This window comes from Spodoptera frugiperda, chromosome 8 (genome assembly GCF_023101765.2).
Source record: "Spodoptera frugiperda isolate SF20-4 chromosome 8, AGI-APGP_CSIRO_Sfru_2.0, whole genome shotgun sequence".
Taxonomy (NCBI): domain Eukaryota; kingdom Metazoa; phylum Arthropoda; class Insecta; order Lepidoptera; family Noctuidae; genus Spodoptera; species Spodoptera frugiperda.
Genome location: NC_064219.1, coordinates 2,847,360 through 2,875,353, shown reverse-complemented (window position 1 = coordinate 2,875,353; position 27,994 = coordinate 2,847,360). Strand labels below are relative to the sequence as shown.

At 36.2% G+C, this 27,994-nt stretch overlaps 1 protein-coding gene across 3 annotated transcripts; it reads right to left on the bottom strand.

Moving 5' to 3' along the window:
* Positions 1 to 93: 93 nt before the first annotated feature.
* LOC118275362 (spastin) lies at positions 94 to 27,985 on the bottom strand. 3 transcript variants are annotated; one of them, XM_035593282.2, is made up of 11 exons: positions 27,373 to 27,982; positions 25,887 to 26,057; positions 25,526 to 25,690; positions 17,452 to 17,645; positions 14,296 to 14,499; positions 9,778 to 9,892; positions 9,063 to 9,205; positions 6,408 to 6,598; positions 5,634 to 5,833; positions 3,296 to 3,475; positions 94 to 2,740 (listed from the first exon to the last, which is right to left on the bottom strand). In XM_035593282.2, the coding sequence occupies exons 1-10, from the start codon at positions 27,833 to 27,835 to the stop codon at positions 3,312 to 3,314; spliced, it is 2,010 nt and encodes a 669-aa protein (XP_035449175.1). In that variant the 5' UTR covers positions 27,836 to 27,982; the 3' UTR covers positions 94 to 2,740; positions 3,296 to 3,311. The 3 variants fall into 3 exon arrangements, with proteins under 3 accessions (XP_035449175.1, XP_035449176.1, XP_035449177.1); XM_035593283.2 differs by having other exon boundaries at positions 14,296 to 14,487; XM_035593284.2 differs by lacking the exon at positions 25,526 to 25,690 and having other exon boundaries at positions 27,373 to 27,985.
* Positions 27,986 to 27,994: the final 9 nt, after the last annotated feature.

Here is a 27,994-nt window from a genome sequence, read left to right as displayed (position 1 = left end):
TTTTAATGTCGATTATAAATTTAATATTTATGATTCATAAGATCTGCAGCGTATTGTATAGATACAGCGTTTTATAATAATAATAATTTCGCAATCACTGAATTTCATTTTATTTCAATAATAAGAAAAAATAATAAAATCAACAGAATTAAATTTAATTAAGTACATTCGATAACAATTTTAAAATGAGATTTGTATTGCTTGATCAGTTTTGCGACATAAATTATTCTTAGTCTGCTATAATAATCGATATAATATAACCATGTGTCAGTAGGATGCCATTATGGTATTATATTGCACAAATTCAACTAATTCTGTCAACCACATCTCCGTACAGACTTAAGTCTTGTATAATTTCCATAGCAAAACTGATCAAGCAAAAATATATAAAAATACAATAAAACAATAATTGATTTATATGAAAACTAAGGACTTTCAACAACTGGGCAGTGCTAATACTAGACTACACTTATTATTATTACCGACAACCTTTGAAAACAAATTATATTTATACTTACATAGTTTTTGGGCAAAATTTATCTAATAGACGTTAATATTAACCCAAAATGTCTGGACTAATCTCAGTTTCTGATAGAGATCTAGTAGAATTAATAACAAAACTCAATCTCTAAGCAAGGAGCTACCGTATTTTGGTCACTAGATGGCGCTACGCAGCAATAGGATTTTTTGTCCAATCACTACAGCTGTCAAATATTGAACGTCCAATAGTGGGACATTAGCTAATTCTCTATTGGATGAAAAAGAAGAGGCGCACTGGCGCCACCTGGTGAACAAAAATACCGTAGTTTCCACTGAATTTCGACCATTAAACATATTACGTATACCTTACGAGGTGATTCTTGTTACAATTGTTCTAACATATTATATACTATTTGTCTGTATATAAGTGAGATTACGTTCCTTTTAATTCTATATACACGTATATAATGTGTATAAAATCAATATATACGTGGAAATGAGATATAATATGTTTGTACAAACTTTAAGTGTGAGATATTTGACTCCATATAAAATATTTGTTCGTGAAAAATGGTTACTTATAGTTTGTATACTTTTGCTGTTCTAATATGCATTATTAGTGTATTGAAATAGAGTTGAATATTTATTGGAAAAGTCTACAATACATAGTGGAGAGGGGAAACTTCTTACATACTAAATCTAAAAGGTTGTCGATAATTTACTAAAAAACACAATTAAAATATAATAAATTTATTACACTACAATACTAATAAATTGCAATTAATTCAAATATACAAAATTATGAGGTAATACTAAAGGTAAACGCATTTTGTACATTATTTCATTATTTTGTTCAGCTGTATATTTATAAATGAGATTATATAATTTATTCTATATATTGGTAACAAATTCTATTGAGGAATAACTTGGATTTCATATTATGATCGTTATTATTTGAATAATAAAGTTCATTATTTAATATTTTATAAATATGATGTACCAGGAGATAAGGTGTGTGGAGTACTTAATAATAATAAAAACAAATATGTTTATTTGTACATCCAAGTGACAAAAGTAAATAAAAATTCCCATCAAATTGACAATGGCAAGTTTCCACGTAATTTGGTCCTAAGGAAAGATTGAAATAATCCGAACAAGCCAAAAGGAAGCAGGGCATTAAAAAATCTACTCTCACAGCTGGACATAGAGTCTATTCTACAACGTTCCTTTTGACTGGACGGGTACTAGGAGGGCTTATATAACCCGACTCAATAGAGAAGTCCTTGGAGCAAAAGCGATCTCTTTACATCTAGATACATGGGAAGCTGCTTCTTTAATGATCCGGGTTATATTGTTTGGCATCACCCGTTAAGGACTATTTTAGTGGATTTTGGACATTTTGGTTTCATAACTATTTTTAATTTAGTCTCTTTTAAAAAAAGCCTTATAAATTGTTTCAATAGAATAAAACGTTGATTGTTGTAACATGTAGAGTCTGAATTAAAAATAATTATTTCTAGTAAAAACTATTCAATATTAAAAGCATCAACATTGTCTTTTGCATGGCAAGTTTTATGTTACATGTAAAATCGATTAGGGCAAACATCGATACGAGTGGACTATCGACTGGGCATCACTAGTATTGGGATGGTAGCAGACACGAGGACATCAAGCCACCGTAAGTTGTCGAACCTCTTTAGTGAATCAACTTCATTACAAAACATACATTTGACAGTATTTTGGTGGCTTGATGTGCAAGCCGTCTGTAATGGTAAAACGGGGTGAATAGAATTCAAAGGGTGAATAGACACAAGAATAAGATTTAGAACATTTTCACAACATTTTTATTCACCTTTCTTCTGTATCTATTCACTCCTTGAATTCTATTCCCCCCTGTTTTACTCTACCATGCACATCATGCGAGAACAGTCAACAAAATTTTGACTAGATGCGACTTCATTTCATAATACAAAAAAAAAGAGAATTGTATTTATTAAAACGTCAATTTTAGAGTAAATTAATTGGCATTGTGCCTCGGTGACACCCAGGGAATGTGGGTTTGAGGAGATCCATAAAATAGTGGAGTGTGACACGAATGTACCGAGGCAGGGTTAAAAAATTAAACGTATTATGTATAAAAATTTGAGCGATGAATACTTGCATGATAAATATTATCAATTATTGTAAATCAACATCGTACTCTATTGTCTATATTCCTTAATTTAATGACTCACCATTACTTCGAGTAAATACCTGATACCTGGAACAGATGGGAACTAAATTAATTGAAAATTACGTAAATTATAGAGAAAAGCTCAACTAGTTTCAAGTCACAATAGGACTCTTACTAATGAGTAGCGTGCGAGGATGCGGTGACGTTGCATTCGCGCACGCGTTAATTTAGTGTCTCACTATAGTTTTTTACACTAAGATATCAAGTTATTAATTAGCTTAGTGGCTTGACCCATGTTCAGCGGTAGACGAAAGCAGAATGATGATGGTCGATTAAAGCGAAGGGCCTTCTCGATGGACGTTGAATTTATCCGGAAATTTCCGGTTTATTCAAAGATTTGGGCCTTTATTTAGACCCAGTCGCGTGTAAATAAAGTGCTTTGTTGACAAATAAGAAAAAAATGTCAGCAGCTATAAATGTCTTCTAGTTGAAATAATATATCGGCAAAAAATGTTGTCTTCGAAGAATTCATAGTATTAACTTAATCTTCTCCAGTGTCGTGTCCATGGGCGGCGGCGATTGCTTACCATCAGGTAATCCGTCTGCTCGTTTACTTATTCTATATAAAAAAAATTAACAAACCTGTATTAAAACCACTTCACAGTCCGAGGTCTCCATACTGGACCGACCACTTCTCGTACGCCACGAGGCTGTGAGGTGACACCGACGGTCTGATCCTCTTCAGCGCGTCCATGAAGTCCTGGAACGTGATGCTGCGGACCAGCGACAAGTCCAGGCACTTCACCTCTTCAGGGTCCAGCTCTGTGATAAAAGATTTCAATCAAACATACATATATAATGGTAAAATGTTGTTAAGTGTAAAACTCAGGAACGGTTGGGTCGATTTCCGTAGATCATTTTTATACTTATGTGTAGGTTCTAGACAAGAAAATATAAAAATAATAGTCAGAATTTTCATTAAATTGCCATCACCCGAACAAAGCCAGGGTTGGTCACTAGTATTTGATAAATCTTACTTTAGTAATTGCCTGGAATTTTCTAGTTGACCACAAGTCATGTTATTTCAACGCCTTTTGTGTAAATTATTATATTAGAATTTAATAAATTCGGTATGTTTTCCTAAGTACATAATAAGGAAATACTCTAATCATAGGATTATCCTCTATACTCTAATCCTAATAAATAGTTTTAGTGCATTGTGTGCCAAATAAATGCACTTTCCTTTTTTTATAATTTGTTCAAGTCGGGAGTCAACACTACGCCCAAACGCCGGCCGGCGTATTACCAAACACATTACACAAGCACCGGTACAGAAAGTTGACATAATTACGTCGTGTCGTGTCGTGGGTGCCACCTACGACACGACATAGTTTATTGACCATCTAATGTATGCTAACTGGCGATAATTGTAGCGTGTGTGTCAGAGATTTAAGATATAAGTGTAATATCTGTTACGGCCATACTCTCAAACATTCATTATTGCTTGTTAAGACTTAGTATTTGTGATGAAATACATGACTTAGTGCCTATGTCATAGTACATAGTAATAGGTACTATGTAAACTTGCGATTCGCTCATTTAAAAGTATTTTACTTTTGAATCTATGGTTTGGAGGATGTATTTTGTTATTTTTGTTAGATTCCGCGTTCTATAAAGTATTACTTAAATTAAAAACAAAAATAAAGAAGTAATAAATAAATTTTCTCCTTTAGGCGTCGAAGTATTACTTATTTTATGATATCAATCCCGCAGTAGCACTGGGACAGTAACACCCTGATGACGGCAATGTAATATAAATATCAGAAGCTTTTCTATAATACGAAGTCTATAACACAAACAATCTATAACTATAGACCTTATGTTTATAACCTCTCAAACATTAACACGCCACTAATCTTAACCCTTCGTGTGTCGGAACGCAGATGCACACGAGACACAACGTCTTTCCTATTCTTATCTCATATACATCGGCAAACAAGGGTTAAGCAACGTTTGACGGTACGACCTTTATAAAAAAACATTGCATTAAAACTTCACGACTTGGAAGGCGTGGGTGTCACATTATTGTCAGTCGATTCGATACCGTTTTATGAGTTATAAGAGATTTAAATAAAAACGAGGTCAAGGTGGGTGTTGCCATATTGCATATTGCGTGATAAACTGGTGTTGCCAGATGCACGTTACGTTGTGATTTTGTGATACACGTAAGCTTGCATGAGTGGCCTAGTTATGTTCGAGGTCTGATTCATGCATTTTGGAAGATGAAGATGTGGAATAAAAATCGCCAGTTATGTTTTAGGGACAAACCTTTTCGCCAAAATGAGAATTCTCTTCTAATGAGATTCCTCAGACAGTGAAATACCGAATGGGACTATTCTGGCATTACTCCACTAATCTCTATTCGTTAGCAGTTTCATGCTGGTCTTATTCAAAACGTGACCTATTTGGTCAGCATACGTATGCCTTCTATGGACGTCCTCTGCCTCAACTAGAGGACGTAGGACAAAAACTGACTAATTTTTCAATTTGTTTGGGTGGATCGAAAACATATAGTAGATTAAAGTGTTTATAGCTACATAAGGCATCAGCGATTTGTGACCAGCTCCCCGATCACCGGTTTACTGCATAGACAGGGACTACCCTATAGATAGGGACTAATGTATGAGCAACCACCGTGGCTGCCAACTTTCTACCAACTTCCCCACGTATCATCCCTTATTTATTAGGTGACATTACAATAAATGATAAATGATATTTATTTCTGTAAATAGGTCATAAAATAACACTTTTACACGTCAATATTTCAAATAGCTAGAAGAGGCCGGCATTTCCTATCTGACTACTCTGAGAAGAAATGCCAAAACAAACTCAGAGGTCATAGTCTCTTTTAAAGTCCAGACAATGAAATAGAGGATAATGTGAGAGAGAGACAATACGTCATCTATCTTCACAAGCTCACCTCTAATGGGTCCTAGCGCGGCGTCCCGGCAGAGGGCGGTGAGGTCGCTGCCGGAGTACCCGTCGGTGAGCGCGGCGAGGCGCGCCAGCTCCTCGTCGCTGATGGACGCGGCGGCCGCGCCCCGCGCCAGCACGCGCCGGATCAAAGACATGCGGGTGCGCACGTCCGGTAGACACACGTACACGCGTTTCGGGAAACGTCTGCGAATTGAATTGGTTTATTAGGTATTTAAGTTTAGGTCACTTGATTATATTATTCTCTAGCTGTTGTCAGCAAATTCGTTCGCGTATAATAATGACTTTTGACAGAATTTGGGTTGATTTTTTATATAAAATATAGGTAGCCTTAGTTACTTCTTAGTACATCAGCTACCTGCCAATAAAAGTCCCTTAAAAATCGGTCCAGCCATTTCAGATATTAGCCGGAATAAACAAACAGATAAATGGTAAAAAATGTAATTTGGGTGTATGTACCTTATGTATATGCATATGTATGTCGTATAATGCGGTTTTTTCAATATTACAAACAGACACTTCAATTTTATTAATTAGTCTAGACTGGTTGTCTGCACTTTCATTCCAATGATGTTATTTTCATACGAAATTAAATAAATCTAAATACATGATGGATTTTCGTATTACCCCATGTAAATAGGATTCGTGAGGAAAAAGATATAGGGAAATTGCCTGCCCTAATGTGCACCTAACCCTTCGTGACCAGGGGGGGGGGCATGTTGTAAAAAAATGTTTCTAAGTACGACAGTTAGTTGGTTACCTTAACGCCGCCTCATCGAGTTCCTGCGGCCTGTTGGTGGCGGCCATCACGATGAGTCTGTCGGCTCCCGCGGCCGGGAGCCCGTCGAACTCCACCAGGAACTCCGTTTTCAGTCGCCGGGACGCCTCGTGCTCGCCCGACGATCTCTCGCATAGAAGCGAGTCTACTTCATCTACGAAGATTATCGAGGGCTGTTGGAGAAATATTGTGGTCATTTATAAAGAGGATAATTGAAAATGAAGTTTAAGATATGTGTGATAAGTTTTAGTATCGTGAGATAAGAGATATACTAAATTGATACATTATGGTTTATTCACGAGATTGATCGAGGGTGCTCGTCTAGTTTCAAATGATCAGCGGGATTCATGATCATAAGTAGATAATAAGTCGACCAAATTCGAAACAATTGTGTGATTATGCAGTTTTTTTAAAATAATTTAAACGTAAAAACGTTACAAATATACATACTATTACATAGTATTTTTGTATCTTAGTTTTCTTTAAACATTTTAGAGATTTCCCACGAGATAATCCAATGCAATCTTGGTAAGACGCTACGCCAAAAGCTTTTAAAGGATTATGCAGATACGGCTGAAAAGTGTTATATATCTTTTTTATTTTGTTTTCTATACCAGCTTTAAAAGAAAGTTATTGAGATTTTAAAAGGATAACGATAGCGTAGGATTAAGGTATCAAATTATCATACCGTTCAAGTTTTAATTCCATTAAAAATACGTGACCAATATTCTGAATCCAGACGGCAATCGGAAAATATTTTGTCGTAATCTATACTACGACCATAACGGTGTTTTTCCACCAGAGATGTGCTATGTAGCTATGCTACCAAGATGTAATAAACTGTGAAACTATGTGACCGTTTCTACTGATACTAAGCTATGTACATAGCTGTGCGAGCAAGATGCGCACCTCGAGTATGCGATGTATTGATAGTGGGCAAGACATCCATAGAACGCATCTTTGAAAAACATGGTTTAGCTGAGTCCGTTTTCACCAGTATTATGCTATCTGTACCAATGATATGATTGCACACATCCATAACAACGTAGCCTAGCACATCTCCGATGGAAAAGCACCTCAAAATCCTAAAGCCCTCGACAGTTAATTAACGGAACAAAATTCGTCAAATTATACGGATATCATTTTCATTTACACTTGACCTATTGGCAGAGAGGTCGGTCTCCACAATAATTGGGCCGCATTGGAGCGCCGACCTCGCGCCAATCTGGATAATTGTTTTATATTAATATACAGCGTGTTCATTCGTTTGATTGACCGTGAACTTGATCGTTTTTAGCAGTATTTCATGGCTGAACGATATATTTTAGTTATTGATCAATTCCATAGATTTATAAATATTTGTTTTTTAAATAGGCGATAAAGTTATATAATGAATAAACTGATTTAACTAGTGATTTACATAATAAAGAGACCAAATTAGGGATATATTTTTAATAATATAGAGACCAGATTAGGGATATATTAAACAAGGGTATAAAAAGACTGATGACTGTTGATGAAACGAAAGAGGTGTGTAAGAGTCGTAACAATTGGCGGTCCAATGTTTCTGCCTACCGCCATGGGAAACAGGCGTGAAGTTATGTACACACCAATACATTTCTATACAGATACCTATTCGGTTTAAAGAAATTTATTTATTCAGTCATATACATAGTCAAACAAAGTATTTGAAAGTGCATTCAAATGTCGGATAGGTTTTTTACCAAGTATCGGTAGCATGCGTTCGAAAGGAGGTCAACGGCATCGGGTACTGCGAGCGAGATAACAAGTTTATTTGAAGGAAACGTTAATTATTTTTATGCATTTACACTCTTTTACTATTAACATCGTGGCCTTATTACCTAATTAGTTTTGTGATTAATTGGTATTCAATATAATTACCTATGTATCTAAAATAGTCATTTCTTGCGTTACTGACGACTAAATAATACGGAAATGGGTTTTTATCCCGGATTCGCGGCGCTCTAGTAACCATATTTTTGTAAATAAGACGGATGTTTAACGCGGTTACTGATACTTTTATGATTCGGTTGAGTTCCAGTAATTTATTTAAATAAAACAAGCACATTTCAGGCTGGAATAAGTCAAATGAAAAAAATTAGGAAATGTTAACATTAATAGGTTATGAGAGAAATAACCAGTGTTTCGTTAAAGTTTGTCTAGCAAAATCATCACATCAAAGTACCTATAATAACTTTGGTTCAGCACGGAACTCTGTTTTTCGGTTTACTCACGTAATTATTTGACTAGGCATTCGATTAGTTACAAGCAATGCTAGAGGCTCCTATTCATGAGCGGCATTCCGCGACATACGACGCGGTGACTTTTTTTTTTTTGGGCCAAGCCCGCCGCAACCTCCCGTACCGCTGCAACTCCTGTAAGCCAGGATCTACAGTAGATACAAACATGAAAACACCGGAACACTGAAGTCCGGCGCGTCTCAGGGAAATGAATGACTGTCTTGGATCCCGCAACGAAACAAATCAGAAGATGTTATTAGAGGAGAAGAAAAAGAAAACGATAGTTTCCAGGACGCGGTGACTGTTGTGCTACTACTGATAGTAGCAATTGGAGTGTCTTCTGATGATGGTGATCATCTACTGTCGAAGATCTCACCTGCAGTTCCCGCGCGACCTGGAAGAGCGCTCGCACCATCTTCTCCCCCTCGCCGACGTACTTGCTGGTCAGCGTCGCCGCGGATATCGAGAAGAACGTCGCCGAGCATTCCGCCGCCACGCACCGCGCTAGCAGCGTTTTACCTGCACAACATTCATTATACATATAATTATAATAGATAGAAATGTATATTTTGGGCAAAAAGATAAATAATTATACTTGGTTTTAGAATTAAAGATACTCGAAGGCCATAATAATATGCGTTCATTTGCGATTTGCTTATGTTACGGTGTAAATAAATTGTTTTCTTTCTTATCTTCTATAACTTTCATTGGTTTCCCTATGAAATAATGTATTTTTCTTCTCAGTATAAACCCTGATAGATAGTAGGCAATCAGTCTATCATTCAAAAGTAACTAAACATCCTGATTTCCACTGATTCTTTCTACTGATTCAATTTAACCAATCTGTACCCTTAATACGAGTTTGCTTAAAGTTTAACGAGATCGAAAAGAGAGCGCGTTGGGAGCTCTGATTCGTTGCTTCATTCGCGCCAGCCAATCAGAGCGCCGAACGCGCTCGTTTCGTTTTTCAGATCTGATCCAGTTTATCATCAAGTTTCACCAATTTTAACAATCCAGATATTGTCAACACACTAATAAGACCAACCATAATTTCACCGTATCCATCAAAATATTAGCATGTGTTGACTCACCGTTTCCTGGTGGTCCGAACAGCAGGAGTCCTCTCGCAGGTGACCGGAGTCCAGTGAAGAGCTCCGGCCTCAACGACGGCAGCACTACCATCTCTTGTAATGCTTGCTTAGCGGCCTACAACAAGACAGATGATACATACAATTATATATTAGGAATAATAGGTAGCTTCGTGGATTTTTTTTAAAGTTGATAAGTTTGGCCACCAACCCGCTTATAAGATTTCTTTCAATTAGGTCCGTGTCTTATAGGTATATTAAAGTAGTAGTTTTTTTTAATTAATTAAGGTACCTAAGTACCTTCGCGTCCTATTAATTGTAAAGAAAATCAAATTGAAGTATTTAAAGTGACACTTTGATCAATTTGATAGAGTCCGTAGATGGCGCTGCAATCGAGTTTTGGCTACGAGTGTGATTAGTTAATAACATTTAAGACTAAAAATAGTTAACAAGTTTCAAGATATAGGAACAAGTCTTTCAGTAAATCTTTTCGATTTCTTTACATTCACCTATCTATAATAATTGGTCTGTCTGACTTTTTATTTACATTTTTTACAAGTTTATTGTGTAAACTTTCACTATTATTTTTAATATTGCCAGATAAAAAAACAAACAAGACTAAGCGGATATGATTATAATAAATCTTATTCACATAACTAGATGTTGGTTCATCGATTTGTTTATTGTTTTTTATTATGTTTTGCACAAAGAGCTTGTGTCAATAAATTAGATGGGTAATTTCTGAGAAATCAATACAATCAATAAATATATACATTCAGAAATGAATACTACATTAGAAAATTGCAATTATATTTTAGCGTAATATGAACTTTCAACGTTAATAGCGGCTACACATTTCAACTGTCCAGTTTTAACTGTACAGCCTACACACTTTATTTATTTAACTTTTTGCAACTTAATGTACAATGGTGGGCTTAATGCCATAGGCATTCTAAGTAAACTACAAACGTAACTGTACAGTTCAACTGTTTGCTTAACTCTGTACAGTCGTGAGTAAGTCTGACTGTACAGTAGGACTGTACAGTTAAATCGTAAGGTATACATAACAAAACGTTCGCCTTTTCATCCCTAAAGGGGTAGATAGGTAGAGATGCTCGTTTTATGACAACAAGTCTCCCTCTCTATTACATAGGACTCATAACATAGAAGCGAAATGTGGGTGTTAATTAAAATTGTTCCTCGTTACATGTTAACTTTAAAAGTACAAAATTAGCAGTCTTTCTACAAAAATAGCAGATTATATCACCGAAAGTTTACGTAACTTTACGCAGTACCTTTTTGCGTCGGGGTGACCGACATCTGCCCTTCAAACTTTTACATAAGTATTGTAAAAGCGACCTTAACAAAACTTAATTTAAGCATCTTTTTACTTACGTACAAGCTCTTGCAAAATACGTCTATGTAGGTTAGGTAATGGAAAATATTTTTAAGATGCAAGCAAAATGAAATGTCTGCCTGTATGAATAAGCAAAGTGTAGGGTGTGTGACACCTCGCCCCTATAAGTAGTGTAAGTTAGTGGTATCGACTGCGGTGTGCCTAGCAGACCGGGGTGCCAGCTCGAAGAGCAGTGGTTTTTAGTCAGTTAGAATCTGATCCTTACTCAAGGCGGGAGAAGTCAATGGATGAATTTCACCCCTCAAAAAAGATAGTTGTATTGAACACTTAATTAAAGTAATTCTTATGAGTAACGCGTCTCTTTCTTTACTCCCGAAGTCTCCGCATCGCAAGGCGACATTGGCCAGAATTTAAAACGCCTACAATAGGGTCTCAGGGGTTTTCAGTTATTTGAAATTTTCTCAATAGTAACACGGAGTCTGGTGTTGTGCTTGGTACAATGATGGCAAAGCGCAATGGGGCTCACTCCCTATTACATGTAACTATTAAAATAACTGGTTAAAAGTGGCGTTATTAAGCAAAATTACTTTTCTTTATGTAACTCTTAAATATCGACACTGATTTCTTAGACAACAGTTACTCGTAAGGTCAACGTACAAGTTTACGTTACGAAACATCAGTTACCTAACAATCTAACTAAATGAACTAAATCGTTGTTCCGCTGAGGTAAGTTCGGTTGTGTGATCAATATTATCGATTTGACAATGAGATTATATTTCTATTATTAATTATACTCATTTGTGGCACGCGAATAACCATAAATAATGCAAGGTTTGTCAATTCCCAGATGGAATTATTTTAGTTTTACGCCAAACTGTTATAATGTTAACATTATCATGCTTTTTAATCACAAAGGGGTCGGCACACATGAAATGTAACACCAATTTTGGTGAACGCTTGCGTTAAGTGAGTGTGGTTACCGGAGGCCCAATAACCTCTCTTCCCAATTTTCCCAATCCCCGATTCCTAAGAACCCTTAAATTCCTAACCGCCAAAAGGCGATGGCTTACCATTAGGTGATCCGTCTGCTCGTTTACCGGCTTATACCATAAAAAAGCAGTCATATTACGAACGTCATGTTAGGATTAAGTCTATGGCCTTAAAAAGGAAATTCAAATAAAAAAATGCCAATATCGGAAATAGAAGTAGGTAACTAAATATTGTGCAAGTATTTCTTCCTATTCTCTCATTAAACAAACGTGAATATCACACGAACAAACAAACATTTCAATTTCCGTTTGTACACGAGAAATAGTTTAAACCGATACGCTCGTGTGTTCTACAGTTTCCACAAAACTTTGACACCAATAGATTTGCAAACTGGGTGAACTTGTCAGTTGAATGCAGCAGACTAATTCCATTTCACTGAATTACGAGTGTTTCAATATTATTATTTTGAAATGGGTTACATGTCCGTCCCAGGTAAAGTATCTAATGTAATAGGGATGATGACGGGGTATGAAAATTAAAAATCTATTTAGTCTGTCAGTTAGGTAATGAAAAAATATTAGACACGTATTTTTTTTTATTTTGTCATATACGATAACAATACTTAGATAAAACGAATCAAAGTTTAGGAGTGGGAGAAATTACGGAGAGAATACGTAGAAGTGCCGTTGCGCGGTATTTTACATCAATATAATATCGTCGAAAACTTTCTGTAAGAAAATAAAAAATACGTGCCTAATGTTTTAAAATAATCGACAAGACGGAAATTAAAATAAAAAATAAGTCATCTACCCTATTCTGCCGTTTATATACAAAGTCATCTTATTTATCCTATTAATATTATAAAAGCAAAAGTTTATATGTTTGTTAGTCCTTCAGGTCAAAACGGCTGAAAAAACCGGGAAGAAATTTGGACCAGGGGTAGATTATGATCTGGAATGACACATAGGTTACTTTTATTCCACGAGAACGCAGACGAAGCCGCGGGCAGAAGCTTCAAAGCTCATAAGCGCTCGCAGTTACGTAAAAGTATCGAAAATTCTCAAGGACAATGCTAATCAAGTAGACGGAGCAGTATGATGTTTTTGTGCCCAGAAAAAATGGCAGACAGTTTTGCCACAACGAGGATCAGTAGTGAGATAATAGAAAAAAGCAATCGTGCAGGATGTTATTGTAACACTGACGCGTTTAATTTTCACACAACACTCACACATCTCTTTATCAATCCAAAACAAATAAAGAGAGGATATTATGTATTTCCATTTAACATAATGCGTGATACTTTACGGGGAGCGCGAAACGTTACAAACCACGCTCCTCTCTATTTTCCATCTAGCGATCCCATACTAGAAAAACATTGCCAATTGTCCACATTTTAATGTGCCACTTGCTGAGCGCTTATACCTAACCTATCCAGAACTTTTTATTTACTAATATCATTGGGGAGGGCTGTTTTTTTGTGTCACAGTATACAATCACATTATGGCATCTCCTCTTTGTACTTGCTTCGTAATCAGTCCCATGTATTAGAGGGTGAGACATCACTTAAACAAGAAGGCTCTATAATTCTTTACTAAAAACTAACGTTGAAAGAATTTTCATTAGCTACATTTACTTAACACACATAGTTTCAACGTGTCTTTCAAAGTCCCTGAGGAGGCACCGTAATTTGGCGCAAACTTTTAGGCTGAGTGAGTAGCTATATTGTTAATTGAACAGAGTCTGGCTCGCTGCCAACTCCATGATTAGTTAGTGGTGTTCGCATATTAGCATTATGACGTCACGAGCTGAGTTCTCACTGCAAAATGATCACCTAGACAGTGAGACCGCATTTGTACCTACAGCGAGGCAATAGCCAAACATATAAAACAGTAGAAGCACTGTAAGACGAATTTCAAGTGAAAAGCATCGAGTCGTAGTAATTTCTGATATAAGTGTCAAATCAAATCACTTTAATGCATCCATAGTGTACAATGTGGTCTACAATTTTATACAGCAAAATGTTCCAACTATGGGTTCTTTTGGGCACCGCAAACGTACTTAATTAATAAGTAGATTTGATCATCAATGATAACGTCACCAATTTCAGTTAATTTTACCCGATTCCTTAAATTACTAAATAATCTTTCTTATAAACATGAAAAAACACTACTCACATCTTGTCCTGCGATATCCTCCCAGTGTACTTTGGGACCCCCTTCCACAATCTCGTCCAGGATCAGCTGGACGAGTTTGGGGTCAACTCCCCTCACGCTGAGCGCCGGTTGGGGCGTTCTGCTCCTTGTGGGGGTGCCGCGCTGGGACCCGCCCCCCACCACGCGGCGAACTGGGGACCCGTTCGAAGGTACCTGGTATGCGCTCTGAGTTGAGACGCGAATTGCGATGATGTGGGTTAGATGAATGGAAGTGTTAATGAAGAAAGAAAGTAGAACAAACAGACAGTTAGTACATCAAATTAATCTAGGAATTAATTGAAAAAGAACATATTAAGTAATTTAATTAGGATCTAAAAGTGGTTATGTATTTCTCTGAGTTTTCCATAATCAGTCATTTTTAACAATATCAAAAATTTTACCAATCGATCTGATTCCAATTAAAAAAAGAAATTAGTGAATTTTGAGTGAATGAAGATGCCAATCGGTGAGTTAGCTGAGACTAGGTTAACTCTTAGCAATTTAAACTATTGTGCCAATTAAAATAGAAAGTCTAAGATATTTTATTAGAAATTCTATTGTTTCCTAAATATTACAAGCTAAGCTGAAAGCTCTTCTGATCACTGATAAATAATTATCTACTTAATGTTCTAAAGATTTCGAGAACCAATTTTAGAAACTACATTATTAAATATAATTTCTAAATTGGCTTTTGTCTTTGTGCCTAGCAAAATGAATGAGTCTTTTATTATTTTTCAGTTTCAATAAAATATTTTATCCAATAACCAAACGGTATTACTACTTTATAACGACTTTGTAAGGTCGAACAATGAAAATCGATCAATGTGACCCTTTGCAATCTCGATGTAAACTAAAATAATTATTACGTTACGTTAGCTTCTAAACTCTAGAATCTTACAACATACGAATTAAAGTGTGAAGTTACTTCTACATATTTACCCGACAATGGCAAAGCAAAACGGAAAAAATGTGAATTAGAATTTCCGTATCAATAACATAAATCATCACATCATATCAACAGCCCATAAGGGGTTATTGCTGACTTTGGTCAGCAATAATGCAGCATTAATCTCCACGCTTACTCAATGTGGGTTGCGATTTCAAACTTATAATTAGAAATTATAAGCTCAGGTTTCCTCACAATGTTTTCCTTCACCGTTTGTCAGTGGTGTCTAAATAATCTTAGAAAGTACATTATAATATAAACGAAATAACGTAACAACAGGATTTCCTGGTACTAGGGCAACAGCAATCATTGGATACAGGACTTATAGGTAACAGGATCCTACTGAACCACGTTATAAGTAGGTGCTTATGAGGGTAAGGTGTAGATATTGCTCCATATCAGTGACAGGAATTAGAAGCCCCAGTCCTGCAGTAGGGCAATATGTAATAGGCTCACCCCCTAGTACATGGGACTTGTAACACGGCTGGTGAAAAGTGGGGTCACTTACGGTCAGTCCCCGTAACCAATCTGTGGTAGAGTTGGTTTGGTATTTTGTCACCTATTGTGTGTAGTTTATGTCAAATAGATATCTACATTTAGTAGCTAAATCTACAGATTATAAAGATCGTAGTGTGAACTTTCGTTTGTTGTTTACGGGGGACTAAAACTATTATGTTATTTTTCTTATTATCTACGGATAGTACGAGTTTGCTTTTCGTTTAAAGAAATCTGAACGAGAGCGCGTTCGGCACGCATTTTTTTGGATTATTTGAGGATTTTTTTTTTTGGATTATTAATGGAGGAGTCACCATTCTGTTTTTAGTAAACAAATTAACAGATAGATAGGTTATTGAAATCAGCCCTTATTTATTATAAGTAACGAATGGAACAGTAATGGAATTAAGTGACACGGCAACACTGCGTAACTTTGGTGACACGCTATGACATAACCGTGTGAAGCTTTGATGGCGATGACGTCACTCTCTTGTTTGGTTATACTTTAGCTTTTACAGCTTTTAATACAGTACCATAATAAAATGTTTCTGTTATAAGTCAGATATGTTTCTGTGCGTGGTAAGCACTTTTATATCTTTTTGATATCACCATGTAATGTTTCAATAGATATAAGTAATACATAGCATTACCAACCTTATTCTAGGGTTGCTGTACTAACTTAAGAATTGAATTCATTCACACCGGCTCGATAACAGACAAATCGATATGAAGACTTAGTATAAAATATATCTGGCCTTAGCCTTACACGCAATGCCTGAACAACTATGTAAGTAGTTAGTAATATAAGAGCATTGCACTTCCTTGTTACCCCACATATTGTGTTCTTTCAAGGCGGAAATGTAACGCGATACATTTCCACAAACTGACCGCAAACAAGTCACGTGACAACGAAGGCTTCCTTTTTTAAAAAAAGTTCATCGCATACTTACAAATAGTCGATGGAATTAAAAAAAATACGCTACTTGGCGCCATTTTGAATTCTATGCGACTTCGCGCCACCTTTTGACGTGAAAGCTATTTGGTGAAGCGCCTATCAATTTACTTTTTTATACATCGGTAATAGACCGTTATTAACTTTTTTCGTCGATGCCACGCACTTTCGTGTGGTTTTAAAAAAGTTACATTGAGTCTACTAGTCTAGATTAGATAGCTATCTACAACTAGCGCTTTTGTATATAGGTTATCATTGTAGGTTATGTCATTATCGTGTAAAATAATAGGTAAGTTTTAGTTACCTACCTATTGCTTAATCAATCATGAAGCTTTTAATTTGTTAGATAAAAAAATGTACCTAACTTATCAAAGTGTAATTCAATACAATAAATCGTATAGTCTGAGGTCGGCCATTCAACCACAATGCGTTGGCCGCGTCCTTGTAATATTTGATAGATTGTAGCTACGTACAACCTTCCTAAAAGTATTATTAGCTTCTAGAAATAATACATATTAGTTACTTTTTTTAGGAATGGCAATAATAGTAGGTATAGAACTTTTTACCTAGTAAGTAATTAACAAAATAGATTTATTTGCGTGTTAAATAGGTATTTTACTTATGCGCGAATTAAGGCACAGCGTGAATTTGTCCGTATATGTATAGTGTAGTATCTCTAAATTAAGTAGCACTATAAGTGATCAGAAGAACATTTCACCTAAAAATAACATACTAAATTACTCACAGAAAGCTGTCGTTTGACGGCGGGCGGTGTGGACGCTGGCTTCACAGGATATCTGCTGTAACTTCCATTGGAGCTGTTGGGCTGTGATGATGACCTGCCCATGGAGCGGGGCAGGGTCTGTGACTTCATTAAGGGACCGCCACCTCCCCCACTTGGCACACGACGACCAGCCGTCGTGAGCTTTCGACCTGCGACTGAAGATTACAACATTAGGATTACTTACGTATCTCATTAAATGGGATACATAATTGGAGCATATCTTCTATTTATGCAGCAAAGCAGTTTAGATTTGTTTCTAAAATGATTATTTTTGGAAAATTGTATAAACACTACCGATGTCACCTATAAATGCAATCTAGGAAAGCGATTAGTAAATCTATGTAAAAGATTTTTAGTAAAAGTTAGACCTACAACAAATTATGAAGGAAAAGCATTAATATCACATAAAGTAGCTACAATACAATAGAACTGTTTGGTAATATTAGTAGAAGCTATGTAGATTTAATTTATACGAAGAAAATCTAGAAAAAACATTTTGATTTTATATTTATTTAACAATCAGAAAAGGTTACAAAAAGAGACGAAGACCTTAAAGAACTAACGTGTTAAGTTTGTAGAATTAATTACATGTTATTCAGACGAAAATATCAGGAATCAATAACATAGAACAAAAACGCATTAGTTACACCAATTGTCAAGAACGGCTGCACAGATTTTCGTGATATTTGTTACGGTTACGAATAGCGTTTATATCATATCTTACCACTTCTGGTTAGGTTTTACAATCAGTTTTTTTGTGGAATAGGGCGGCACATGAGTAGAATGAATTACCTACTTGATGGTAAGCAATCGGCGCCCGCCAATGGAGACACGCTAAACCAGGGAAATTACAAGCATGTTACCAGTCTTTTAGGGGGTTAGAGAATTAGGGATTGGCAGATAGTGTCTCATATCTTAACAAAATCAACCGTCATACATTTCAGTTACCTCTGAGTTTGTTTCAGTATTTCTTCTCAGAGTAGTCGGATAGGAAATGCCGGCCTCATCTAGTTAAGAGATTGACGTGTAAAAGAGTTACATTGTAACCTACATATTTGCAAAAATAAATATAATTTACCGTTTTTAGCTACTGAGGTGGTACGATGTTTGACGTCTACTACTACAGTCTGACATTATATGGTGGACTTGCCAAAACCTGGGTACCTACTTAATTATTACACAAAGGAAGGTGTAATATTTTTTTCTAAGTCCTTGTTTGTACTTCAGAATCCGTTGAACCACCAATGAGCTAAAATTGACAGGTCAAGTCTGACTGATTCCAATACCATTTTAAAGTTCATTGCTCTATTTAAAGCTGCTAATTGAAGCACTATTTTCGCTGAACGACGATGCGTCAGAGTCTATTATGGTTACGACAGACGGACCAAATTGAGGTGACACACACATCGTGATTGAAATTGAATGGCAATTGACTAAGTATTTTAGGAGAAAAATAAATAATTGATTCATTAAAAGGGTCATCTCTCTTACAATTAGTCAATCTCGGTACTTTTTTAATGTCAGTAACGATAGCTTTCTCTGAATTTAGTACGAAATTACACCTAGTTATTACAGTTGACATAATTTGATGAATTTTTCGACCACTCATTGATGTAGTGTTTCTTTTCTATTAGGCGATATTGAGAAAAACGACACAGTTTTCTCAACAATATTCATTTTCTTAAGAGACTAAAGATAGACACCTTTTTAGCATCTTTATTTAAATATTATAATAAGTGTTCGCGTCCCCTCCGCGGGGATCAAAGATCATCTTCACTTACTTAAATGAAGTAATAAGACGTAGGCGGGTATGAACGCAAATAACCTTCACGGAAAATTGCAAAAATCTCATTTCAACGAACTTGCGAGAAAATTGGGATAAATAATAAATATTTTTTAAGTAATACGGGGAGATGCTTAAGTATGGCATAACTTTTAAATTAAATATCGTAGACTATCTAATTTATTAAGAACGAACCATCCATGTAAAACCGAATAAAAAGCTTAATTTAAATGCCCATTTCTTAGTTCGTTAGTCTCGCAAAATCTCGAAACATGCTGGATTGGTAATCTTAGTTTTAACACATTTGAGGAAGTTCCGCGTAAGAAAACATGGAAAAATCGTGGTTAAATTTAGCATCCAATAAAGAACAAGACATAAAACGTCCAAATAATCCATAATACTAAATCTATCACTTCCTGTCTATAAAAGTCTTTCGATTCAAAGTAAAATTACCTATGTTTATAGCTCACTATTTTAGAAACGAGGTTACGAAGTGCAGCGACTTTTATTTTTAAATTCAATTTGGGTCAACTCAAAGAGAATTTTTACAAAAACAATCTTGTTTGTCTACTAACTCCACAGATTTACTTTAAGATGAGATTAAGTGTTTTTTATGGAATAAGCCGGTAAACGAGAAGACGGATCACCTGATGGTAAGCAATCGCCGCCGTCCATGGACACTTGAAACATCAGAGGCGTTACAAGTGCGTTGCCGGCTTTTTGGGGGTTAGAAATTTAAGGGTTGTTGGGAACTTGGGGTTTGGGATTGGGAAGGGGGTAATTGGGCTTGGGTAATTAAAGTGTCCCTTGTTTGAACTAAAACTGCACTTGGACTACATATAATATTATTCTTCATTTTAAAATCAAACATAATTTTAGCACGTGTTTCATTTTAGTAGTTAATATGAGCACAGAATTTACAGTCAATAATTCTAGCCACTGAATACACTTGTAACTGAAAAAATTACTTAAGTCCTTTCACGTCTGATTCATAGCGATAGTAGCATTCTTTGTGAAGAGTGAAAGTGTTAATAATTCACTGCTCAGTCCCCCTAAACCGTAAAATAAGCTTAGAAGAATTATTTTACTACAAACAAGAAAATACTTCTTGTAATCTAGACCTCTTTCTAATCATACCTTAAAGCCCATTTCTACCAATTCCATACAAGATTACGTCACATGCATACCATATATTAGGTACTAGCTAATGCCAAGCGGCTTCACCGCATTCCCGTGAGATAAAAAGTATCCTATCACCCAAGTCAGCTCATACCTTGTCTGTACACCCATTTTCATCAAAATCCGTACAGTAGATTTAAAGTGACGGACGAACAAACAAACTTTTACATTTATTACACTATTATACACTATTATTAGTTAGTGTGACCATACTGACCATCCCTCTACAATTCTACATAGAAACTAATTATACACACAACTAATACATTTGCGTACAGTCAACGTCGCACGATTTCATCAAGGGTAATGAACATAAATAATTAAATAGAAGCATAAAACCTCCTTGACTTGATTCCTATAAATAAAGCGTACAAAGGAACTGCTTCATGAAAAGGATATAATCTATTGAATTCAGTTAGCTACTACAGTAGTAGTAGTAAGAATAAGATAACAATAACACAACGTCACGCCTTTTATCCCTGAAGGGGTAGGCAGAGGTGCACATTACGGCACGTAATGCCGCTATACAATGTACACCCACTTTTCACTGTATGTGTTGTAAGTCCCATGTAATAAGAATATAATATTATAATTAAAACGTATTTCTGTATTAGTAAAAACAGTTTTTAAGGGATATTTACTACTTGCATCACGTGGCCAATGGTGACGTTTATAGGTACTATTAAAACTTAAATTATTACATTTTGCATTAAACACAACTAGATTTTCGTTCAGAACATACGTGTAAACTTTTTATGTATCATTTAAATTACGATACTATAAAAAATCAGGAAGAGATCGTTATTCGTGATAAACAATTAACTATTATAAAGTTAATACATAAAATCTAATTACGCAGCTATAGTTGTTACCTGTCAAAATACAGTGTAAAATAAAGAATGAATACAGTGTAAAAATATGTAGATAAACTATAATACTTTAAAAACAAAACTGGTTTTATTATAAAAAAAGTTGTCATTGTTTTAAAACGTTTTGAATTTGGAATGGCCATGGAAAGCAAGGTTACATTTTCACCACCCCTCTATTCCCGGGCCCCATTCTCATGCGTCAAACGTTGTGCTAATTAATTTGCTTTGTGACTCATGCACGCACGGACCTTCAAAGTTTAGCACTCAAAATCTTTACCAAAAGTCAAAATATTTGTAGGTTAACTTAAATGTAGCGAGTTATTGTAGTCACAAGCATCCATTTTATGTTTAAACGGAAATAGGTACGGTATCGTGTAAGCATACCTACATACATAAATACGGCTTGCATGACTAACTTCGACACACCCGATAAAAATATTCGTGTAGATACATACACAAAGTACGATGCATCCAATTCTGTATCGACCAGAGCACCCGAGTTCAAATTGACAGATTTAACCGAATCGATTTGCTTTTAAATCGAGTAATCGAATCGAGTAGCTGAAAAGGTGCCAGTGCCAATGTCAGTGGGTCAGTGACCGACAGACGATAGTATCGTATCACGAGGTTTCTACCAGACATTGTGGAAAGGTGCTTTTATAAAAACGACAGTGAAAACTTTCTTTTATATAGGCTCAATTGTATCTATTACAATGTGTCTTTGTAAATATTTGAGAAGAACTGATTTCGCATTGGATTGAAGATATTTAGAAAGGTATAGCCGTAGGTATAGACTTAGAATAGACTCTGAAATGTATTTGTGAGCGTGTTGGCACTCAAACATGGTCCTTTGTTGATTGATCTCTTGTCAATTATAATGGGTTTTTTGTCGATAAATAGACTTATACAGCTCGAAGACTAGATTGTGTATGTTTGTGGGAAACAAGCACGACACAATGTTAGGTTTTAGGTACATTTCTTTTTGTTTATTTTTTTTTTTAAGACGGGAAAATCATCCAATGACTTCTCTCGCCTTAGGTGAGGCGAGAGGGAGTGATTTTTACTGACTAAAAACCACCCCGTTCCTACTCCTGCTTTTCGAACCGGAGCTCCGGTAAACCCGCTAGGTAGCCCGCAACTCCGGTTTAGGTACATACTGCTAGTGCTAATTACTATTTAGTCTTTATGTAAATAGTTTAAGTCTGTCTGATTAACCCAATGTTTAATATTTGGAGTGCTTTTGAAGTAGTTTCATCGATGACCTGACCATAAGTATTGGATGGCAAACGGCAACAGACTTTAATAACTGTCTGTAAAGATAACTGTTTCTGCTTAGCCCTTTCAAGTATTACAGACGTGAAGTAATGTCACGGAGATCACTTCTATCAGTCCTAACGGTTCCCAGCGAGGACCGTTACGATGTTTTACGTTAATAACAAAAAAAAATGAACATCGATCGGTTGAAGACGCACGTCAACTTTTTTAGTAAATGTTTAATTCTGTTGAGTATAATAGCATGTTGCAGTTGCAGGTAACTAGTTGCATTTGCAGGCGATTTGGAAATAAAACCTCCAGGGAAGTTAGAGGTTCGGAGCTGCGGACAACGAAACAGGTTATCGGGGCTCCGGCTCAAATCAGGAGAAGGAATGGGGTGGTTTTTAGTCAGTTAGAGTCTGAAACTCCTCGCCCATGGCGAGAGATGTCATTGGATGATTTTCCCCCTCAAAAAAGAGAAGTTAGAGGTTCGAATAACGTGAAACAATTTTAAATAGAACAGAACGACCAGAAAACTACCAGAAGGACATACTACCCTGATAATTTAAACAAAATAATTCAATAGACAAAGAACTATACAGTTAAAAACGTTGGAAATAAATGAAGACGGTTAGACATGTTCGCAACCATTAGCTCCTACGACCATTTCAATAAAAAGGGCGTTTTATAGAGTGACTAATAAAATACGCCTACGTTACATTAGACGAAGTATAAACACCATAACAAGCCGTTTCCCCCGGTTGATTACAACAGATTGCCAAAGGACCATTAGCTGTGAAATTGGCGAGAAATTGTAACAAACGAAGTTTCATCTTATTAAATCAACAGGAAATTGTCTATGAATTATAATCAATTTAGTTTTCTATGCTCGTTGATTTTATACGTTTTATAGCCGTGAGTAACACTTATGTGCATAGAAGCAAGGCCAAGCGGTGACGAAGACGACAGAGTTGAATACATTTGTTTCCCGCTAAACTTTTCCCGCGGTTGTCTTAAGAGTCAATTAATCGACTAAAAAAATTGTTATGCTTTGTTCTCACTACGCTAGTATTTTAGTCGAGTCGCGAGTATTTAGTTGCTCTTTCCTTTTTAGATTTTGGGATAGAAGCAAAAGAGATCTACTAAATACTTGGTACTCGACTAAAATACTAGCGTAATGTTAACAAGGCATTAGAGACAGAGATAGGCAGAAGCGCTCTCTGGTAACTAAATCAGAGAACTTAGTACGAGTTTGTTTTACGTTTAACGAGAACGAAACGAGACCGGCGCTGTGATTGGCCGGCTCCAATGAACTAACCAATCAGAACGCCAAACGCGGTCTCTTTTCGATCTCATTAAACGTAAAACCAACTCGTACTAAGGGAACTGATGGGATCTCCAATCAGGCCAAGAATGGAAATTATGAGAATCATCTCTTATAGAGGAGACCTACTGTCCCACAGTTGACTGTCACGGACTGTTGATGAGTAGTTAACAAGGGTATCTACCTACTTCCTCCTAAAGACAATTCCTACATAAAATAGTTAATCAAGGTTACTTTTTACTTGGAAGACAGTATCTTCAATCACCAATTAGTTATGCGGAACAGTCTCAATGTCGGTGAAGTTTTAGCTAAAATCGAATTTTATTTAGTAAACTTTTATTTCAATTACCTATACACAGTTCTAAATTACTTTCATTCTTGTAAGAAGTATCCGTAGACTAGTATCAAATTTCCTATCAGCCGAAATTCAGTTCGTAAACCATGCGTGAAGATTTAATAGACAGACATAGCTTTCAACTAAGTAGGCGATGTAAATGAGGATAAATTGAAACAGTAGCTGTGCGTCCACCCACTGAACCGGAACGAGATGTTAGGGAAATACAGGTCGTATGTAAAAGATCGTGCGTGTGCGCAGTGTGCGCATGATTGCGTCCTCCCCCACGCGCCGCGGCCATCCATTCAACACAAGTGAACTGAGACCAAACTAAACTAGGAACCGACAATTAGCATAACATTTTTCGCTCGATAAATTAAATAAGCAGCTTTGTATTGTTCAAGGATACACCAGTTATTTTTAGACGTGTTTTTTTTTGCATAAAGATCAGCAACATCTTATCGAAACCTTGCAGTTGTTTTTATCTTGTTATTTTACCGCATTATGTCTTCAAATATTTATTTAACGTTTAGAAGTAAATTGCATAATTTGACGTAACTTTATCTGTGAGGAAATTTATTTAATGAAAATGCGTAACGTGGCGTAGATAACTACTTAATTCATTTAACGAATGTGTGCAAACGCAAGCGTAAGCGAATTTTTCTTGAACATGTTTAGAAGAAGCATTCTTACCGCAATCTACGCAGACTGTTGATAAATAGCGTCACTAATTAACGAAAGTAGTACATCGGTCTTAACTATCTTATTTTCTCTTTGACCGTGTTGTTGAGCTGAAAATCTAGACTTCTAAACACTGATAACATGGTCTAATGACGTGTTACGTGTCAAGTTGTGCGCTGTGCTAATAAATGTGTGCACCTAGTTGCCGCCCTAGTTACTATGCAAGTACTGCGTCCATACATGTAACGACAAGACAAACATTTCTTAATGCACTTTGCATACAAAATGATCGATGGATTATGAACGGGAAAATTACTGGGGAGTCTTCAAAGAATGGTAATTCATTAAATATCCTATGTATAGATGCAGTGGAAAGCTTAACACAACAAACACATCACACAGTGTTATTCAAAACGATTGCAAGCTGAAATGATGGAGGCAGACAACCCATGCAAACACTGACAATTTAAAAACAAAAACAGTCCAATTAGTTTCCAATGTCGAGTGTAGTGTTATAACTATGAAGTTATTAAAATGTTAGTTGAATTTTCGATTGAATTTTGCATTAGGTTACGTCAAACGAAGCTAAGCATTATTTCTTGTGTGTCTACCTTCGTTCGGAGGCTTCGTTTGACCACTGTTACTTTCTGTATGCGCGAGTAACGTTGTCTTCGACTTCTCAAGCCGTCGCGCCTTTAGGGGCGACTCCGTCGGCTTTTTGTCACTCCGTTCGGGCTCACTCTCTACGCCCAACTTACTGAGGGCGACTAGGTTGGCTACATTGGGGAATATAAAATTATATTCAATAGAAACTGTACGATAAGTTGTGTATATATGTTGAAAGAAAAATAAAAGAAGCTTAGCATGCAGACATTCAGCCAATTTCCACTTTCAAAATAAAATAGCGTAGTTGGGTCATAGCTTGGAGTTGTGGCAGTGATGCTCAGTGAGTGGAGGTGGATAGTTTCATACCAAGGAAGTGGAGTCGGTCCTTGGCCATGCCTAGATTAGTTTTCATTTTGTCGTGGAGTCGTTGTGCTCTCTGCCAGGCGTCGCCGCGCCCGCCCCAGCAGTCCACGGCGATCCCTCGTTCCAACTCATAAATGCCTTTTTTGTAAAGCTCTATTGCTAATTCTTTTTGTCCTGTGGGAGAATGTTACTTATTGTTGATAGTGTCGAGAGAGATGTACTCATTGTTATCTAATAACAAAGTATGTCTCTCATTATGTCACATCCTACAACAACATTGTTAAAATCTCTAAACATGTTGAACTTCAGGTGGGCATCAGGTCCACCTGTAGTTCAAATATTATTTTAATATATAACCAATCAAGAACATAATTTGAATTCTCTCTATGACTACTTAAGTGGCATTTCATATCCAGTGAATTGACAAATAAGACTTATTGTGATGATAAACAGAATGGAATTCTCTGATGATTTTCAATACACATGCCAGAGACAGTAAACTTAGTAGTTAAACAGAAATAGTATGGACATTAATATTTATAAGAATACAAGGAATGCATAGAAATACTTGGAAAGGATGACTGCTTTCTTTGTGAGCCATATCCTAAGTATATTTAAAAGACAAAAGACTTGTTTACTAGTGATAAATAGGTATTTACTATTGGCATTTATGAATATTCAAGATATTCTACCAGAAGCAGTGCCGGCGTAAGGGCCACTGGCACCCCGGTATTGTGGCGCGCACTTGAGGGAAGCAATATCAAGTGTTAGTAGTAGTTTTTCATTTTATTGGCGCCCCCAGACTTTGTCGCCCTGGGCCATCGGCCCATGTCGCCCCCTAACGCCGGCACTGACCAGAAGAACTGGTTTACATCATGAACAACACTTTTTATTAATACAAAATTGAATTTGTTTTAGGGAAACTAATAACATTAATGAACAAAGGTTTTAGTTCAATAATTTATGAGTTTTCTGTCTTTTGTCTAGATTTTGTATTTGTCCTTTGTGTGGTTTAGTGACTAACACTGGTGGTGGATTATAAATTAGGTACTGAGCATGTGTTCCTACCTATTATCTTAATAACAACAAGTTACATTAAATGGTACAACTACATTTTTTTTTTAATGAGCTTATATTGTATGGTCATCAAGATTAAGAGTGTGTACCAAATATCAGATTGATTGGATGTCAGGAAGGGAACATTTCAATAACAAAATTTGCCCAAACAAACAGGTCAAACTAAATAAATCTAATTCTGAAAATGTGTTCAGTTTCAATAACATGGGCAGCAAATACAATTCTACTTGGATTGTTACTTGTATGAAAAATAATCTCATTTACCAAATCACATTAGTGAAAAAGTAAATAGGTATTGTCCTACTAGAGAGTTAAGTTAGGTACATGGTTTATTGTAAATAAATAATTCTTTGTCTTATAACTTTAAGTCCAAATTTAAAATAAAAACTAATAGGTATTAGATAAAACTCACCCTCATTTTCTTCATCAATTTTTAAAGCTTTGGAGATATACTCAAAAGCTTTCCGGTGATGGTGTTTCTGTTTGGCCAGCAACGGGTCTCCGGGACCCACATTGTGTATGTGAGACATTTCCTCACTGGGGGCTAGCTCTGTAGACACTATACCGTCCTTCACCACCACTTCCAAGTTACACTCGCCTGCCTTACGAGGCTTGTGCATAAACCGATGCGACGCCGTATACAAATATTTAAAAATTATAAAAAGTTGATACAAAATTGATCTTAGCACGTTAAATAAAATAATAATTGGGAACGAAACGACATAAAGATTCCTTTTATGGACTGAAGGTTGCGAATCATGTCGCAACGCTGACCCCTTGGCTAGGTCTGCATCTGTCTTCTTCGACTTACGGTTCGGGGACCTCGTAGTTTTACGCGACAAACGGCCACCATTTGAATCGTCACCGGACACCATCAAGAACACCAACACACGGGCTTGTTTAACACAAAATCTCCATAAAATTTTCAGACAAAGAAATGCGAGCTTATCCTACTCCCTATCATAAATACAGCAAAAAAATTGTGATCACTGAAACGTATTATTGACAAATTTTGACGTTTGTCATGCTTGCAC